The sequence below is a fragment of the Phacochoerus africanus genome, chromosome 15 (genome assembly GCF_016906955.1).
Source record: "Phacochoerus africanus isolate WHEZ1 chromosome 15, ROS_Pafr_v1, whole genome shotgun sequence".
Taxonomy (NCBI): Eukaryota; Metazoa; Chordata; class Mammalia; order Artiodactyla; family Suidae; genus Phacochoerus; species Phacochoerus africanus.
Window position 1 is genome coordinate 125,083,608 of NC_062558.1, and position 19,573 is coordinate 125,103,180.

Consider the following 19,573-nt stretch of genomic DNA (forward strand, 5'->3'; position numbering starts at 1 on the left):
GACCTCCTGACCGGTTTTCCATAGTAGTGAACCAACCTGCCACTGCCCTGAAATAAACAACCTGATACCAGCTTCCGGCTGAGGGTCCACATGAAACCGAGGGGGACGGACCCTAGACAGGGGTTATAGATGCATCTTTGTGCCATCCTCAAATTCTTTTCTTTTTCGTTTGCGGGCGTGGGGGGAGAGGGGGGGTGGTGAGCAGCCTTTGAAAGTTCCCAGGCCAGGGACCAAACCCCTGCCAGAGCAGCAACCCAAATAGATGCAGTGACAACGTGGGATCCTTAACCCCGCTGCACCACAATAGAACTCTATCCCCAAAGTCGTTTTTTTTCTTTTTTTTTTTGTCTTTTTCTGGAGCTGCACCCATGGCATATGGAGGTTCTCAGTCTAGGGGATCTAATCAGAGCTGTAGCCGCCAGCCTACTTACACCAGAGCCACAGCAGTGCAGGATCAGAGCCCCGTCTGTGACCTACACCGCAGCTCATGGCAACGCTGGGTACTTAACCCACTGAACGAGGCCAGGGATCGAACCCACAACCTCATGGTTCCTGGTCAGATTCGCTTCCGCTGTGCCACAACGGAAACTCTGATCCCCACATTCTTGGAAAAAAAAAATTCCTAACACCCAAGGGGATGGTATTAGGAGGCAGGGCCTTTGGAAGTTAATTAAGTCATGAGGGTGGAGCCCATGTGAGGCAGTAGTTCTCTTAGAAGAAGACACGGTGAGATAGCTTCTACCGCTCTGCTCCCCATCACGTGAGGCCGAGGGAGAAGAGGGCTGACTATGGGATCCGGGATCCAGGAGGGTTCTTGCCAGGCACCGGGTCCACCAGCACATTGACCTTGGGCTTCCAGCCTCTAGAACAGAGAGAAATGACTGCTGTTCAAGCCATCCAGTCTCTGGGCATCTCTTATGGCAGCTCCACTGGGCGAAGACACCAGGCTTGGTAGACACGGCACAGGATGGCTACCGAGAGGCCATCACGAGTATGAATACATCCCTGTGTTTTCTGGCAAGCCCCAGGCCTTGGCAGTGAAGATAAATAACTTGAAATCTAGATTTTCTTCAAGTTCGGTAATGCAGAGGAGGTCAAAGATTTGAAAGATGTTTTCCTCCCACTGCATTCCAGCTTCTCAGTAAAATGGCCCAACTCATGGCAGTTGAGAAGCTCTTGTCCTCAAACCTCGAATCCTCAGCCTTGCCTAAATGATAAGACCCTTGCTGCTGTGTCACAAAATTGAGCTCCAGCTAGACGAGCTCCAGCTCTATTATGAGATTTTTGTTTGTTTGTTTTTTATCTTTTTGTCTTTTTAGGGCCACACTCGCGGCACATGGAGGTTCCCAGGCTAGGGGTCTCATTGGAGCTATAGCTGCTGGCCTACGCCAGAGCCACAGCAACGCTAGATCTGAGCCGTGTCTGCAACCTCCACCACAGCTCACAGCAAAGCCGGATCCTTAACCCACTGAGTGAGGCCAGGGATCGAACCTGCAACCTCCTGGTTCCTAGTCTGATTCGTTTCCACTGTGCCACGATGGGAACTCCTATTATGAGTTTTTTAAAATTTCTTTTTAATTTTTGGCCATGCCCGTGACATGTGGAAGCTTCTGGGCCAGGGATCCAATCCTTGCCATGGCATGACAATGCCAGATCCTTAACCACTAGGCCACTAGGGAACTCCTTATATACATTTTTTTTTTTTTTCAGTTGACTTGGTCAGTAGGGTTGGGATTATTGGGCAAACAGTCCTGGAATATTGCTGCTGTTTGATGCATTTTTTTCCCTCTACTCCACCAACCTACATGATAAAAGTACATCCCCAGGGCTTTGGTTTGATTCTGTTTTGGTCTTTGGAAGCTGGGTCAGCAGTTTTTCAAATGGTACAGGCATTTAAAGGGAGCAGGGGAACAACAAATGAAACACAGTGTGGAGGCCGTTACGAATAAAGATGCTTTATTCACTGAGTTGGGAGGACAATAGTGACGTAGGACAGCGGCAGAGGGGCAGCAGGTGCTGCTTTCAACAGGAGCGTGGAGCAGGTTGGGCACGTTAAGCACAGCATCCAGGGCCCAGGGCCACCCGCCTCTGCACACTGGTACGTGGCACTCGGGACCCTGACAGACACCCACTTACTTTCATGGGGGACACGATACATCTTTTAAACAGCATTTCTTCCAAACATTGGCTTTTGTGTTTCTGGAAGGGATGGGGCGGGGGTGGGGGAGGCAGGAAGAAGAGTATGCCTTCAAAAATTCCATTAAACCCAACTTAAAAATGAAAGAACTGCAAGAGCTTCGATGCAGGGCTGTTGGCAACTTCCAGAAACCACATACATTTATTACTGAACGAGTCTGTACAAAACACACCCAAAGAACACGAGTCCCGCGGATGTTTGTCGTCTTGTCCGTAGCCATAGACAAGTCGCTAAGCGGCTGGCTGCCTTCGTGTCTGCAGTCTGTCTCCTCTACCTTTGCTGAACGGGCTCAGAAAGCGACTCATGGCACCGTCACTCTTGGGAGAGACTTTTGGGAAGACTTTTATTTAATGATGACAATTGCCACTCAATTACACGACGCGTCAGAAAAGATGAGATCGGTTTAATTTGCTGTGTACACATATATTATTTAGAAAGTTTCTCTCAGTTTAAAAGACCACCTCCCCCTTTCCTGTTGAATTTGTCAGAAAGGAAACTTGCCCCGACGAAAAACACAAAGATCCCTGTGCCAAGCGCATCATTCACCGTCTCCCCACTGCGTCTCGGGCAGCAAACAAAAAGACAGCGATTTTTTTTTTTTTTTAATGCCAAAGTAAAAGTTTCTCTTTCTTTCATCACAACATGATTAGGTAGTTCCTTTAATGTACATAGCCACGATAAAGTGATGTCACTAAAATCTCAAGCCTGAAATCATCTTTTTTTTTTTTTTCCTGGATAGACCATCCGCCAAAAGGGGGTATTAATAAGTGAGTTTTAGGGCTCCTGACAAACACTTGGTTAATTTTAAAAGTCAAATAAAATCAAGGCTGTCCTAGGAAGTACAGATTAAACAGTAACCAGAAATAGACCAGGAGCTTGGTAATGACTGAGCTTACTTCAGAGGACGCAGGAGGGTTGATGGCAGAGAGTTCCTCTTCCTCCCACTGTCCTTCCTGATGGTCAGAAAGAGGGCTCGGGGTGCCCTCAGCTGGAGGGGCCACCTGCCCCTTCAACACGCAGGAGCACGCTGGCACCGAGTTTGCCATCAAGAGGTTTTAGAAAGACCTACATAGTCTAAAGGGGTTCATTTGAATTTTTAAACTTGCAAAAGCGTATCTACCTTACATAATCATCTGAGAAGCAATTCTTTAGAAAAAAGGTGTTGGCTGAAAAGTATTAAGAAATTGGGTGAAAGTTTTAGACACATTTCCAGCAAGACTTTTCTGAGTAGAGTTGATTGAATCCCTAGATTCAGAGGATGGGGAGTGAAAAGGGGGCTGTTCCAGCCTCACCTTGGAAGAGGAAACAGCTTGGAAACAACAGAATTAGGAGGAGTGGAGAGACCAGAGGACATGATAGAAATCGTTTTTTTTTTTTTTTTTTCCTTTGCACCTGAGGACCCACTGACTCAAGCTTTTTTGTTCGAGGTCTCAGAGAACAGGCAGCTTATCTTTCGTAATTGAAGAAGTCACACTAAGAACGTTTCATAAGGAACCCCAAACCCAAATGCAGACGCATAGCGAGCTGCACGAGTTTCCAAAGGCTCTTTATTATGTCTCAACATAAATCACACTGGAAGACTAAATGTTCTCCTGGCTTTTCTGGAAGAAACTTTAAAGGAAGCACTGATCTTTGTGCCGTCATAGAGGTTTGTTCATGCCATCAGGGTGTGCTTTAAGAGTCACTAGCAAGCCCGATGCTCAAAAACTTAGCCTTTTATGTATGCACCAGGGAAGCTTGCCCTGTGTATACTTCCTTTCCTAGAGTCAATAATCCAGTGTTGACAACTGGAATTTTTTATGCCGGGTAGGGTTCAAACAGAGAACACTGATTTCCTGTGCAGCGACCTGGACATTTTCTGGAAAAGCATGCTGAACTCAATTCAACCAAACAGACAGGGCGTTGCTGCCCATTGATCTGGGTTGGGGCTTCTCCCTCTGGCTGGAGCCTTCTCCTGGGGAGAGAGGTTGGGGAGCCCACGCTGCACTATAGTTTCCAGTGCCCCCTCCCCAGAACACAGCACTGCTCTGCTTGTAGCCAGGAAGCCACTGGCATTTTCTGGCAATGCATTTTTGCGTGTAGTTTAAATTAGCTAATAATACATTTGATATGGAAAGAAGCTTCCCCCCACCCCCACAAGGTGGATGCAGAACTAAATTTAAAAGTTCTACAAGCCAAACAGAGTTTCATTAGTAGGTACAAACTTAGGGCTCGGTTCTTTAACTATCACTGCAATTTTTCATACACTGACACTTGATCCACAAGGACATGGGTTATAATTCATTTGCCAATGAAAACCACTGAGGGTCCTTTACTAGCTCCACTGTGAAGAAAACCTCTCCACCAGCTGAGCCCTAGGATCCATCTGGCCATCTTTGTTCTTGATCAAGGCAGGGAGACACTGGGATTATGCCGTGGTCCCCACTCCACACACTTTGCCAGAGTGCAGCAAGGATGAGGACACGCAGGTGAGGCTGCCAATACAGGAGACATCAGAGAGAAGATGGGACAGTGGGTGCATGGAATGAAGCAAGAGGCAACTAATGTGTCAGGGGCAAAGCTTTGGGCTGCAATCTGCCTTCAGTTCAAGGATGGGCTAGTCTCTTCCCTTCACCTGGCCAAAGCCCTTTGCTATATATGTTAATAGGTCATACAAGCGCGCGCACACACACACACACACACACACACACACACACACATTTATTTGTGAGAACAGTCCTCAAACATCCCATGCCTAGCACTGAAAGGTCAAGCAACTTTAGATTTCTCAGGGAAGAGCAGAGAATACAATTGCAATTGAATATGTGAAGCAATTGCACTGTTGGCCACAGCACCCAGTCGCTAGACAGGATCACAAGTGATGTCTGCAGCACAAGGTCAGAACATGCTCCTTGCTTTTTACCACTCATGTCAGCTGCTCACTCATTCTAATACTTGGTGCCAGCAGGGAGAATGTCTGAGCTTTTATTATTAGGGGCATACGCAGGTGAATTCAAATGCGTTCTCCTTTGGCTTTCAACAGCATTTACATTTTCAAGCAGACCCCCAAAGCATGAGAATTAATGTGACACCCTCCTCGGCGTGGCTCTAGTCCTGTCTGAGTCACAGCCAGAGGCTTTCAGGAACCACAGTGTGGTCTCTCATACAAGTCGTGTTGTAATCCTTGGCTCCAATGGGAATCTTGTGTTGCGAGTTTGAGGACTCAGTTTGAGGTCCACACACAGCCTCATCCCAGGTCTGCAGGCTTCAGTCTGAGGCTGACTTGAGCTGTATCCATCATGGAATATGCTGGCTTTTAACCACCCACAGCCTCCCCACAAGGGACACAGTGTCGGGGATGCGGTGAGCCTCACTCGATCTTTGTCATGTGCACTTGAGTAAATGTCCCTCTGAAGCGCAGCACAGTGGGACGAACACTCAAGCAGGAATGAATGCAAAAGCACATGCAGACTGCCCAAACTGAACACACACACACACACACACACACACACAGATAGATACACACCACACCAGGAGGTCAAAAGAGCTAGGCAAGAAAGAAAAGCTGAAAAGGCCAAATTAAATCAGTTGGAGACAATCTACTTTGGAGATGCACAGATTTCAAAGAGAACAACATGCCTTTGCCTTAGCCTACGACTGAAAAGACCTTAAAAAAAAAAAAAAAAACCAAACAAACCCAAACCACTGGGGGCTTGATCTGAATTAGAAGATGCCGGACAGAGAGCAGAGGATGCTGGGTGGGAAGTGCTATGGCCCTTGGACAAAACTCATTGAACAGCAAACAACTGGGCCACCCTTTCTTTGTAAAAGTGAGGGAGGGGGGCGGAGGTGGAGGCAAGACAGCTCCTGTCCTTGATGAGGAGGACGAAGGACACACCCTGTCTGAAGCAGGAAAAGACTTACAAGAGAGTTTTCATTCCTGCTTTTCCCTCTCTTTCGCTTCATTTTTTTTTTTCTTTTTAATACTAGCTAAGGAATTCACCCATCAGGTCCTAGCAAACAGTGGGAACAAGGAGCTGGTTAAAAGGGACTTTGGCGGCTATTCAAAGAGAGCTGCTGGGGCACCCCCCCCCCGGGCACCCCCCCCCTCCCCCCCGCCGCCACTCTGGTTTCCATCCTGGTGAAGCGTGGGCAGGGCTGCAGGAAGCCCGTGAAAAAAGGCGTGTGCAGAGGCTGCCACCCCGTGGATCTGTCCCTTGACTCTGTCCCTCCAGCTCTTCCTTCTCAGCCTCGGCACTACTTAATAAATATACTCAGACTCTGGAGTTGCAACAATTGCTTTTTTCCATGCGGCATCCTAAGGGCACTTGCTGGCTCTTATCCGTACAGTCAGCACTATGGTTGGACAACAGCTGAAAGGAAACAAAAGAAATAGCTCCTGTTGCGTACATAAGGTGATGGAAAAAAGTCACACGAGACCGCTACTGTTGAGTGTGGGAACACAGACGTTTTCACCCCATTGCTTCTGGGCAAGGACTGCCATGGGTGGGCCCAATATGTGGCTCGTGGGTGTTTTAATCCGATTTTCCCTTTCTGTTGTTGCTGCGGGACAGCAGTTTGCAAGTTCTCCGATCAACTTTGGGCCTTAATATAACATCCTATGTGGCACTGCTGTGGTTAGTCCTTTGTCGAATGGCTGTCTACGTGTGGGACTTAGAAGAGTTTGGCTTTTTTCTTCATGTCGTTGCGTCTCCAAAGAGGTAACTTGTCAAACTCCTGGATGGACATTCCAAAGATTTCCCGAAACACTTCTGGGGCTAAGTGGCGCTGTGATGGGAGAAAAGAACAGTGGTCAGTCTTCATGGCCACATGGATGGCCTTGAGGGCTGCTCTCCAGTTTCCAGGTAATCATTCTGAAGGGCAAGGTGCAATGATGGAAGAGGGGTCTATCTCTGAGTCTTCTGAGCAGACACTGGGCCCAGGGGTGCCTCACCTGGTGGGGCCAGGTACTGCACCTTCCTACCACACAGAAGAGCTGATGGAATATTAATGATGATGATAACGACACGGAAGGGGCATGGGACATTGGGAAGGTGATTCCTTAGGCTGGAGGAGACGCCACTCCAGGTCCTTGGGATGCTGAAGAGATGTAGGGAAATTGGACCAGAGTCATAAGAAACCCAGAGAGAGAGAGAAAGAGAGTTCCCAAGTGGTCCTTTGGGAATGCCGGGCCTTTTTCCTGGCTCGCCAACAGAAGGTCAGGGGGATGCTTGGTCTACTGAGGAGAACTTCAGCCTGTCATCCCACCTAGAAAGGTTCTCTTAGGATAGCGGAGCCTTTATTCTCTGCCCAGGTCTGACCTCACATACAGAGGTACTTGCCTTTTGTCAGGGGTTAATGATTCTTTACGAGACTGGCAGCCAGAGGTTTTCTTAATTAGAACCATTTGGATGGAAAAGCACAAAGGTCAGTCTTCCATGTCTAAGGAGGCCTGGGGTATTTGCACCCAGATAACCCTGCGACAGGGATTGGAAACAGCCGAGAGAACCCTGTCCAGTGCACCCCTCTTCCTGGGCGATCCCTCCCTCCTCTCAGTGAACGCAACCCGGGCTTGGGGAAACACGAGGATCTGGGGGTACGGAAGAGGGACAGAGATTCTACACCACCAGCCCAGTGATGGCAACGTCAAGTTTCCAAGAAAATGACTAAAGTCATACTGCTTCTCCTGGGTGGTGGTGTTCTGGATTTTACCAGACATTTTTATGTTGATCTCCTACACATAAATTTGGGCTTTTCTCCAAAGTGAGCTTAGTTATACCTAGGTTGATTTTTTTTTTTCCTTAACTGGAACATTTCTTAGGGGGAAAGTTGGGAGAAAGGCACAGGAATCTGCAGCTGAGACAGGTTTGTTGGTTTGTTTTACCTCCAGCCGGGTTCTGTCCACATCTCTTAGGATTTTATTGCGCCCTCTGTTGGTCACCATCAGCATTTCATATGGAAATATCTGAGAAGCAAAGGAAAAAACACCTCTTCTAGAACACCGCTGTCCATTTTATTGACAAGCAGAAGTTACTTAAAATCTAGGACTCCCAAGAGAGAGCTTCTAAGATGCTATAATAAGAGCACCAGAGAGATGTGTTCCTCGCTCAAGTTTCCAGGGGCTGGGGCAGGTTCTCACACATACCCACGCCCTACCAGTGATGTGCCCCAGGAGGGTGTTGTTGAGTGAAAGAATACAACTTACTATGGACTGGGGATGAAGGTAACAATTGGAAGGGAATTGAAAGTATAGGTAAGGATTTATAGGGCAGGACACTCGCAGGGTTTAACAATCTTGTTCCATGACTGGGTCATGAATCCTGGGAGCCATGCAGCCCCAGAAGCAATGTTCTGGTGATGACAGAGAGAAATAAGCCCCAGTTATGGTCACCAGGGAGAGCAGCTTTTGGACACCTCTGGAATCACAGGATGTACTAGAGCTGGAAGGACCCATCATCCCAGTTTGCTTGGGACTGGGGAGGTTCCTAGGCTGCAAGCCTTTCAGTACTACATCTGGGAAAGTCTCGGACAAGCTGGGATGTGGGTCACCCTATCTGGAGTGGCCTGAAACCACTCTGCATAACAGTGAGCAGGCTTTGCAGGGCTCATGGCAGACACTGTACAGATACTAAGGTCATGAGCAAGAAGTGCCGGTACTTCATGGTGAATCCAGTGAGCTCTTACACCTGCGGACTTGGTGTGACAAAACCAGCAGAACAGAAAGATTCTTGATGACAGGCTTGCCTAATGCACCAGCCTGGAGCCAAGTGGGCCTTAACAATGAGAATGTGAAGAAGATAGGAAATAAATCTTTTCAGAGTAATGGCCCAGTTTCGTCCCCATGTGAGAGGAACTTGCCTTTGGTTCCAACATGTTGGGCATGGAGACCCCCCGGTCCATCCTCATGGCTGGCATGTGGCCATCTGGGAGGGTCTGCAAAAGAAAAGCAGGGCTCAGGAGGAGCACAGGGCCATGTCGGGGGCTGAGGAAGAGCTTGTGGGCTCCCAGACCTCCTTGTTTGGGACTCAAATCTTCATTGCTCTTTTACAGATGTGTCATTTTAACTTCCATGGAATTTTCAAAGTGAGCTCCTTGCCGAATAAAAGCAGGAATACTGGGGATGCTGCTCTTTTATAATCCAGCCGATGAAAGATCCTGGCTTACTAACTAGTGACTAATCCCTGAATTTAGGCTCCATGCATGAAAGTATAGGGTACAATCAAAGAATTGCTGAGTCTATGATTTAAAAAAAATGTAATCTTAATGTCTTTGCATTTTTCCCCCCTTTCTCATTCTCCATCACTGTTTACAATGTTAAGGTTCTAGGAAGAAGAGAATGGTACCAGAGCAGCTCTTTCCTATTGGCCAAAACAGGAGTTTCTTTTCATTTGTGACCGCACAGAGGAGGGGAGGCCTCAAGGAGTGAGAGACTACAGCTTAAAGAAAATCAACTGATGCTGGTCCACTTCCATCCCAAAGAGGACGCTCCAAGGCCAGACTTGGGGAACTCTCTGACACCTGGCCCCATTCATGCCGTGTCCCCAAGGCCTGCAGGACCAGCCTGACCTGGGCACCAGGCATGCCTGCCGCTCATGGCTCCTCATATCTGTGGACTAATAAGTAGACAGATCAACCCAAACCAGGGTCTTCTCAACAGAAATCCTTTCTTGGAGCAGCAGCAGAATACATCTGGATTGGAAAAAGACTGTTTTTGCTGGTGTGGCCAACTTGAGAAAGAGTGTTCCATACCTGGTAGTCTGGAAAGGAAGGGAAAAGAAAATCTCAGAAGGGCAAGATCATAGAAAAACGTGGCAACATTAACAGAGACTATATCCTATTGCAATTCTCCAAACACTCCTCAAAGAACCATGCGCTCTCCCAGCTCCTCGATCTCTGCACACCCAGGCTGGCTGCCTCCCTGAGGGGAGAAAATGCCTGCTCTGGTGGTAGTTAGCAGTTCAAACACCCTTTTCTCCTGGAAGCTGACACCCTGAAGGTGTTTCTACCTTCTCTCTTGATCACAGCAGTTCTCTCATGGAGTTTCTGTCTCTGTCTCTGTATCTCTCTGTCTCTCAGCCACTGCATTTTGAAGATAGGCCCATGTCTTGCTTATCACTATACTTCCAGTGATCTAATCAAGTGCCTGGCACAAAGTAGGAGCAAGGAATTCCTTCCTAACAACTTGCCTCTTGTCTGTCACTTCAGTAGAGATCCTTCAAGATTTTAATAAATTCCCTGTTGGCTCAGAAGACAGATGTGATCTGACTACAGGATGTGACCCAGCCTGAGCCCAGCCAATGCACCTGTGACAGCACAGACACCTTCCTACCCCGGCCACAGTCAGCCCACAGCTGCCTCACCTCGCACTCCCCCGCTGACATCCCCATAGCTGTTGTACTGAGCAAAGTCTGTAGAAACAGGCTGAAATGAGGAAAAACACACAATTAGAAAATATGCTCCACAATACTAGTTTTTGAGTCAGGTGAAAAAGGAGAAAGGATTTCTAAAATCCTAAGGATTCTTCCTAAGGTGAATTCCTAGATCCTCATTATTTTTCCTACTTAGTTCTTCTTCTATGACATCTTTGTCTTTTATCTTACATCCAATGCTACTGCTCAGTGGGTGGTAAGCAAGTGTCTCTTGCTGATACATACAAACACATGCCTCCATATCATAGCTACATAATTATATTTTTTCTATGGGTTGTGGGGAGGGAGGTTGCAACAAACTTGCCCACATCTTTTTATAGTAGAGATAATGGCTCAAGTGGTTACTTGTAGAAACATTGGCCATACAATTAGTCTTCCCATAGGCTTATAAAGGCTATTCTTTTATCCAATGTCAATTTTGCTTTCTCTCAATAGAAATATTTTCTCTTGCCTGTAACTCAAAGCGATCTACCAGGAGACCATGGAAATTATAGTTTTTTATTATATTCTAACACTGAGATGTATGCAGTGTCAGATGTATGCAGACAGTATGGTCAGCACTTCAACCAGGACTGAAGAGGGAACAAACTGGGAAAGGAATAAAAGAGAAATCTTACCCGATGAAGCCCATTTCTTCCATAGCCTGGGAGAGATGAGGTTTTAGACGACAGAGCATGTGAAGCTGAATGCGAAAAAAAAAAAAGCAATTGTTAGGAACCAGAAGTCCAATTCTTCCATGAAATTGGCAGTCTAACTTCTAATTTGCAGAAAAGAAGATTTAGAAAAAACAATCCAAATAGCATTGGGCTCAAATGTTCACAAAATGCTGCCATCTTTGGGTGATGCAGGGAAAGGGTGGGTAGTGAAACTATGGAGGAGGGATGGGCAAGAAAGAAGTGTTCCACTTGCTTGATCTCTGAATCCTTAACCCAATGCTAATAATGCTGATATTATTTCCATTTTATTGCAGAAGAAATAAGACTAAGAGAAGTTAAGCATCTTGCTTAAAGTTATTCAGCTTATGAATAACATCTGAGCAATGATTTGAACCCAGGGTTATTAGGATGCATAATCCCAAGTCCTAGTTGGTATGACAGCAGTAACTGACCTGGAGGCCAACATGTATGTTAGCAAGATCTATTGGCCAAACACAATTAAAGTCCTAGGAGGCCTGGGATAGGGTACCCCATTGATCAACAGTGTGGATGACTCATAAACTGCCAGGCTTTGGAAGGAGCAGACCTGGTCTTGAATTTTTGGTTCTGTAACTTAACACCTCTCTATCTTTGAGCACAGTATTCCATCTTTTTAAACCTTCATTTCTTGACCCATGTACCTATAGTGCTATTTATTCTTATAGAATATAACTGCAGAATTGGAAGGAACTAGCCTAACCCAAGTTCAATGCCAGTGTGGCATCTATGAGAGGTAGTAGGGCATTCCAGTTAAGAGTATGGGCTCGGGTTATAACGCTTGGAATCCTAAATCTTAGTTTTGGTAGCTTTCAGCAATGTGGCATTGGATAGGTTATTTAAACTTCCCTTTGCTTGTCTCTTGATCTACTAAATGGGGCTAATAATGATTAATAATAATAATAATAAATACCATCTACTTCACTGGTATGGTGTGAAGATTCAATGAAATAATGTTTAGTGGAAGTGTTTGCATAGGAAACACTAAACGCATGTTTAAAGGAACATTTAGGAGAAAAAATTATGCACTAGTTCAGAATAAATGAGAAGAAATCTTATGGGTTAAGAGAATTGGCTTATGATAAGTATAAGTGGTAGAAACTATACTGATAGAGTATTTATTTCAGCTTAGTATCTAAGTAACCTCTTTCAAAAGTATCCAAACCCAGCACCATTAGCCCTTAGCTCTTGTACTGGATATGTTTATGTAAACTCATAATGCTTAGAAAATATTGTTCATGCTCTCTATAGTTAAAAAACATTCGGGCTCTCTGCAGTATCCTGTGAGCAGGTGATGCTAGACAGAGCAACAGAGGAAAAAAGGAAGTAAGTCTTATTCACAGATGTCCATTTTAGAGATGAAGAAATTAAAGCCCAACTAGATTTAAAAGATGGCAGCTGTAGCACAGTGGTTAACGAACCCAACTAGGCACCATGAGGTTGTGGGTTCGATCCCTGGCCTTGCTCAGTGGGTTAAGGATCTGGCATTGCAGTGAGCTGTGGTGTAGGTTGCAGACGCGGCTCGGATCCCGTGTTGCTGTGGCTCTGGAGTAGGCCAGCAGCTACAGCTCTGTTTAGACCCCTAGCCTGGGGACCTCCATATGCCATGGGAGTGGCTCAAGAAAAGGCAAAAAGACAAAAATAAATAAATAAATAAAAATAAAAGATGGCAGCTGAGGGACGATGGCAGCATAGTAGGACGTGAGGCTCACCTACTCCCACAAATACACTGAAAATCCATCTGCACATGGAAGTAGTCACACAGAAAATTTCCTGAGAACTGACAAAAGACCTCAGGATGATGACAGAGCAAGAAAAGCTTCACAAAACCAAAGAGGACAAAAGAAAGACGTGAAAGAAAGAGAGATGGGACCGGCACCCCAGGAGGGGGCTGGAAAGAGGAAAAGCCCCTGCACCCTGGGAAGTCCCCCCAGCAGCGAGGAGATCAGCCAACGTGGAGGAGGAACTCTAGACAATTGGGGGGAACCAGTTAAAATGGAAATACTGCTCCCCGAATGGTCAGCGTTATGGGCCCACTGCAGGCGGATGCCAGCAGGTGTCGGGAACTAAAACTCTGGCTTTAGAGATCAGACTCACACAGGGAGCTGGGGCTAGCTACATGGGAAAAAACCAAGGTTGGCCACGTGGAAACAGCCTAGTGGGACTCGAGCATGGGGCGACCACAACTGAGGGCTTGGAAGCAGAGGTAACTCAGTTGGGCTTAGAGGCTAGATGTCATTGTGTGGGGATGCTGGAAGGAAGGGGTGGGATCCAGCAGTACATCCTTGTTTCCTGTGTGCATTTTCTCAAGCTGCAGGATGCTGCTTCAGCTTGGGGAGCCACTCAGCAGCAGTGGCTGCCTAGCAATAGCTGGAAAGCAGCCCCACCCTTAGGGCTACAGAATTCTTGGAGCCGGTGGAGTAATGGCCTGGGGGAATAACACAAGCTCCCAGCTCCTGCTGGTGGTCCCCACACTAGCGGCGCCTGACCTGTGCCAGAAGAGCAGCTGGTGGTGGCACCTATTCCCAGTGAGAGGTTCTTACGCTACGTTGACATGACACAGGATTCCCACACTTTTTTCTTGTGGAACACTCTGCAGGTTCCATTAGTGGGATGGATTGGGAGCTTGGGATTAATAGATGCAAACTATTTGCTTTTGGAATGGATTAGCAATGAGATCCTGCTGTGTGGCACTGGGAACTATGTCTAGTCACTTATGATGGAGCATGATAATGTGAGAAAAAAGAATGTATACATGTATGTGTAACTGGGTCACCCTGCTGTACCGTAGAAAAATATATATAAAAGATTAAAAATAGAAAAGAAAAGAAAAGAAATGGCCCTGCCTCTCCTGGAACAGTCAGGATTGGCTCCTTGAAGGCAGGTGGCCGGCTCCTGCTCAGGGAGGTGGGTCTACTGCTCACCCGAGTTGATGGGAGAATCGTAGCGACTGGCTGCCAGGGTGGACCTCTCCCGGTTCTCTCTCTCCTTCTCCATCTCTTCTTTCAGTATCAACTGGCCCAGGCCTGAGTTGAGCTATTCACAAAGAAAAGAAAAACGAGAGCGAAGCCTGCAATTACTCTCAGGGAACTGCAGTTTTTTTGGGGGAGATCCTATAAGAAGTTCCTGACTCTGGAGAGGCCTGAGCTATAGTCCCAGAGCCTGGTGGTTCCTCAAAAGATCAGTCAGGTTTGGGATCTTGAATTTCTCTTAGCCCTTTCAATGTCAAGGCTCTGCTGCCCTAAGCCACGCTCCATGTCAGAAGAATGTTCTCCCTTCTTCGCCCTCCCCTTGAAGAGCCAGCAGGTAAACTCAGGAGGCAATGTGGGAGTGTGTACAGATTTTTGATGCAAGAAGGGAAGACTGGGTGTGGTAGCCTTTAGGAAGAAAGTACACTGCTTTTTTCAAAAACAAGGAAGAAGAAAGAGTTCTCTGGTGGCTCAGTGGGTTAAGGATTTGGTGTTGTCCCTGCTGTGGCTCTGGTTACTGCTGTGGCATGGGTTCATTCCCTGGCCCCAGAACTTCAGCATGCCATGGGCATGGCAAAAAAAAAAAAAAAAAAAGAAAAAGAAAGAAACAAATAATGCATGCTCATTGTACAGATTTTAAAAAATCCAGAAGGAAGGAAGAGCAGTCATCCAGTATTTCTCTATGCACATAGCACACAAAACTGAGGTCATATGTGCAACTTTGCATCATTTCTCCCATACAACTAGTATCACGTGCATTTCCCACGTGAGTAAGTATCTTTGGAAAATGTCCTTTGAAGAGATTCATCAGTCCCTTTGTGGTAGCAGAGATTACAATTTCCCGGCATCCCCTAGCCCAGGCTATAACTGACTACCCTTCTTTTGGTCTTCCGGGATGTTGTGGGCCCATGCTAGAGATGAGGGGGTGTATAATGAGAGTGTCTTGGCAAGAGTCCATTTTATCCCCCCCTCTCCTGGCTCAGATATACACACAAGGTCCTATGAGTCCTGAGCAAAGACCTGGAGAATTCCAAGGGAATTCCTTCAGCAGAGCGTGTGTGAAGGAAGGAAGGTGCTGTACCCCTTCAGAATACACCTTGGCTCTACCTGGCCTTTCAGCATCCTTTCAACACATGCACCACACCCACATCCCCACCCCAGAGTTTCACTCTCCTTGAAGAGGCCCAAACATCCCACACCGCTCTCACTGCCAGTTCCAGGGCATCTCTTCCAGAACCCACTAAGCCTTCTGCCTTATCGTCACCAGATGCCTCTGGTGACTCTCCTACTGGATGGCGAGCCCTTGAGGGCTGGGACCACCCCTTGGTCATCTTGGTGGCTTTGCCCATAGCCGTCATTCCATAGCGTGGACTGACAGAACTAAAGCAAAGACTCCGCCAAGTGGTTTAAGGACCGACCTTCATTAACTGCTCCTCTTGAAGCTGCCGGCGTCTCAGCAGTTCCTCATCATCTTCCTCTCGGCCGCTAGATCTGCGTCTTGTGTCAGCTCCTAATTCCACAGCAAAGACAACTTCTCACATTAGCCCCATGGCAAGGAGATCTCAAGGGACAGGCCCGCCCATGCTCGACTTGTTAGGTGGGCAGAGTCAGCAGTGGTCTTTAACATTCCTCAACGACACGGGGGAAGAACGGGCCTGCCACCAATTCAGCACCCCTGGCTGGTTTCTTGAGACAAGGGGCCCCCCTTGACCAGCCAGGCCAGTGGGTGATTCGGTAAGGCATGGATTTTGGCCCCCCAACAATATGATCAGCTCATTTAGACCTCAGTTTGCCACTACGATGGGGTCTAAGTCATGGCATTGGCTACCGGTCAGAAGTTCTGGAGTAAGTGGGAGGGGCATCTGTAGTTATTATTTTGATGTCCCCAAGGCCAGTGTTCAAATGGAGAGGCATCCAAATTCATCCAGATACCATCAAATAGGTGACGGAGTCCCTCTCTTGTGACAAATTAAAAATCTTGCAGTTTTCTCTTTTTCTGAATATTGGGGCTTGTGAACACACAAGAACCCTGTCTTCTATCCTCAATAAATTCATTAAAAAGTATGCTTTTATTTTTTTTTTTTTAGCTTTTTAGGTCTGCACTGGCGGCATATGGAGGTTCCCAGGCTAGGGGACCAATTGGAGCTGAAGCCGCTGGCCTCCACTACAGCCACAGCAATGCGGGATCCAAGCTGCAAATGTGACCTATACCACAGCTCACGGCAACACTGGATCCTCAACCCACTGAGCAAGGCCAGGGATCAAACCTGCATCTTATGGATGCCAGTCGGGCTCACTAGCTGCTGAGCCATGATGGGAGCACCTGTTTTTAAATTTTCTTTTAAGGGATGGGTCTTCAATGTTTCCTGGGCCTCAATCTTTGGGAGAAGGGTCACAAAAGAGTTTTATGTGAGTGGGTCAACTGAAAGGGTTAATACAGCTAAGAAGTTACTTATTTCAATATAATCTTGCAGATCATGTACAATTTTTAAGCTTCCTGGAAAAGGGGAGATGAAGTAGAAAGGAGGAATCTGTCTGAATGGTTAAGAAAATCAAGATAATTACTGTTTTTCCTTAGTTCCTTGGATTAGTCTGGCTGAGGGAGGAAACAGGAAAGCTTGCTAATCTAATCAAAATAAACATTAACTAATAGTCTCAGTGTTTGTCGTTTTGATGAATGGACCAGAAATTTTCTTCATTTTGGAACCCCAAGGAGCTTTAAACTATTCAGTGATGATAGCTAATAACAACAAAATGTTAATTCTCCCCCAAAGTTTAGCTGTTTTAGTGTCCCCACTAAGCAACATGACTGAACCAGGGACCTCAGCAGATTCACATCTGCCTGAAGGACAAGGATTGGCAAAAAAAAAAACAACCAACCAAACAAACAAAAAACCCCTCATGATTGATTCTTAGTTTCTAAAATCATAAATATCAGTTTGAATTTTCTGTCTTTAATCTACACTAATAACAATTAATAGACATGAGTTTTACAAGAGCCAGACACGTCTTAAGTGAACATAATTATGGAATGCTGGTGAATAATGAGCCTGGGAGGCAGGTCTTCCTTCATCTATCTCTAGGAATATAAATTGCTTTAAAATCCACGTCTATGGCTTGTAAAAGTTATTCTCAAAATAACTTGATAAAAAAGAGCATGATGAAGAAAATTTGGGAATTCTGGAAAACTGAAGGCCTTCGGGTGGTCAACAGAAAGATGCTAAGATAGGTACTTTCTATGTAAAGCTGATGCACTTAATTTGTAGTGCCAGCTTCTGAGTCTGCCAATACTAGTTTTTTAGTGATTTCACTACTGACAAAACAGTAAAGACACAGACATAATCCCAAAGCATAAATTTGTGGTTCAAAGCAAAGAATGAAACAGCTTGAATGCGACATTTTAGCACGTTAAGTCATGGAAATGACAGATGTGAACTCATGTAACTTTACATGCGTAATATTTCAGAACACCTGCCACTCTGTAACAACCCTTCTTAGTCATGGAGAACGTGATCAGGCAGGAAAAATGAAAGTGCTTCGGTGTGTTAAGATTGGTTGTTAAGAGAACTGTAATTACAACCCTGAAATCATCTAAAACAAATTTAATTGAAAGAAGCCACGCTTCTGTGGACCCTCAGTAAATCCATCCATTATACTCTAATGGTACAGAACAAAATTACTGGCAGGAGGCTTTGATTCAGCTAGGTTCAAAAGAGTTACTGATTTTACAATAATAACGGAGAGTTCATGCAAGCCATCTGTTTTAGACCAGTTCTGCACCGTTTTGGGTTTAGTTAGCACAAGGCTCTGGGGCTTGGGTTTTTGTAACTTTGAAGCCTTCTGCACACTGGTTAATATCACCTTAGTTCTTTTCACTAGTCTATCTCTTGGTCATACTGTTCTTAAAAATCTTTACACTGGAACACATTTCCTTGCATATTTTTAAGCACTGCACTTTGAGATCTCCTAATAATTTTGAGATCTCCTACCTCTGAGATCTCCTAACGATGTGTCCATTTGGCTTAGCTACAATAGTTGCATACCTACGGCAGCAAGTGAGGGGGGACCAGGCCAGTGGTCCGTCTCAATCTTTGGTATCTCGCTGGGGTCTGGAGCCTGGGCTGCTGGGAACTTGGAAAACTTGATGATGTCTTCTGAAGACTTGCTCTGGGCTGCCAAGGCAGCTGCATCTAGATGGGAATCAGGGGGCAGCTTAGCCATTGGTCTGCAAGGCCATGGGGTCCAACCCTTTTTTTTTTTTTTGCTTTTTAGGGCCACACTCTCAGCATATGGAGGTTCCCAGACTTGGGGTCCACATGGAGCTACAGCTGCCAGCCTGCGCCACAGCCGCAGCAACATCAGATCCGAGCGGTGTCTGCGACCTACACCACAGCTCACGGCCATGCTGGATCCTTAACCCACTGAGCGAGGCCAGGGATCAAACCTGTATCCTCATGGATACTAGTCGGATTTGTTTCCACGGTGCCATGATGGGAACTCCGGGGTACAACCCTCTCACATAGTTTTCTTATGTTCTGGCAAGAGTATCAACTCCAGAAAGCTGTTTATCACCATTATCAAGTGCCAGTCACTAAGCAGTGCCTAGTGACCACTGATTTTCCTTATGTTCTGCCAGAGCAAAGCTTCCTTCTCTATCTGTTCTACACCAAAAACCCTTGTTCTAGAGCTGTGCTGTCCAATACTCACTCTAGCTACATGTGGTTATTTATATTGAAATTAATACAATGAAATAAAACAAAATGACTAAAAAAATTAAAATTCAGTTCCTCAGTGGCACTAGCCACATTTTATGTGATCAATACCCACATGTGCATAGTGGCTACCGGATTGGACAGCACGGTTATCGAACCTTTCCATCTTCACAGAAGGTTCCATTGGACAACATTCTTCTAGAGCAATTAGGAATCTGAATTAGTAACTTGAACTTAAAGAGGTAAGTGAAAAGCATGACACTGTCATTTGAGAGATCTGGCTGGCTTTGTGTCCACAAAAAGATTGATGCGGGTCCTTAATCCTTGCATATTATATATGCATCCTTGAGTCCCGGGTGAAATGGGGGCAGGAAAATCCACTGTCAGCTTGCAGGAATTTAGCAGTGAGACTTAGGTTTGCCACACCAATTTCCTTCAAGGGTCTGCACATACAAATGAGCATCTAACTTGAAACAACAAAAGCCAGACTAGGAGCAGCACTAATTCATAGGGTTCTTAATGGCTCTGCTTACAAGAGGAGTCATTGGCTTGGAGCCCCAAATCTAATCACAGAAATGGAGCAAAACAAACCAGG

At 46.1% G+C, this 19,573-nt stretch overlaps 1 protein-coding gene across 15 annotated transcripts in view; it reads right to left on the minus strand.

The window, feature by feature from the left end:
* Nucleotides 1–1,939: 1,939 nt before the first annotated feature.
* ABLIM1 (actin binding LIM protein 1) overlaps nucleotides 1,940–19,573 on the minus strand; it is a 91,188-nt gene continuing 73,554 nt past the window's right edge. For 6 of the 15 annotated variants that reach the window (XM_047759817.1, XM_047759819.1, XM_047759820.1 and 3 more), the window contains 9 exons: nucleotides 18,310–18,456; nucleotides 15,685–15,776; nucleotides 14,222–14,333; nucleotides 11,223–11,287; nucleotides 10,537–10,597; nucleotides 9,926–9,933; nucleotides 9,035–9,109; nucleotides 8,061–8,141; nucleotides 1,940–6,964 (listed from right to left, as the gene is read on the minus strand). In XM_047759817.1, coding sequence (XP_047615773.1) covers nucleotides 6,851–6,964; nucleotides 8,061–8,141; nucleotides 9,035–9,109; nucleotides 9,926–9,933; nucleotides 10,537–10,597; nucleotides 11,223–11,287; nucleotides 14,222–14,333; nucleotides 15,685–15,776; nucleotides 18,310–18,456 — 755 coding nt within the window. In that variant the 3' untranslated portion in view covers nucleotides 1,940–6,850. The remainder of the gene's footprint in view (nucleotides 6,965–8,060; nucleotides 8,142–9,034; nucleotides 9,110–9,925; nucleotides 9,934–10,536; nucleotides 10,598–11,222; nucleotides 11,288–14,221; nucleotides 14,334–15,684; nucleotides 15,777–18,309; nucleotides 18,457–19,573) is intronic. The other 9 variants (XM_047759821.1, XM_047759826.1, XM_047759827.1 and 6 more) reach the window with 2 other exon arrangements.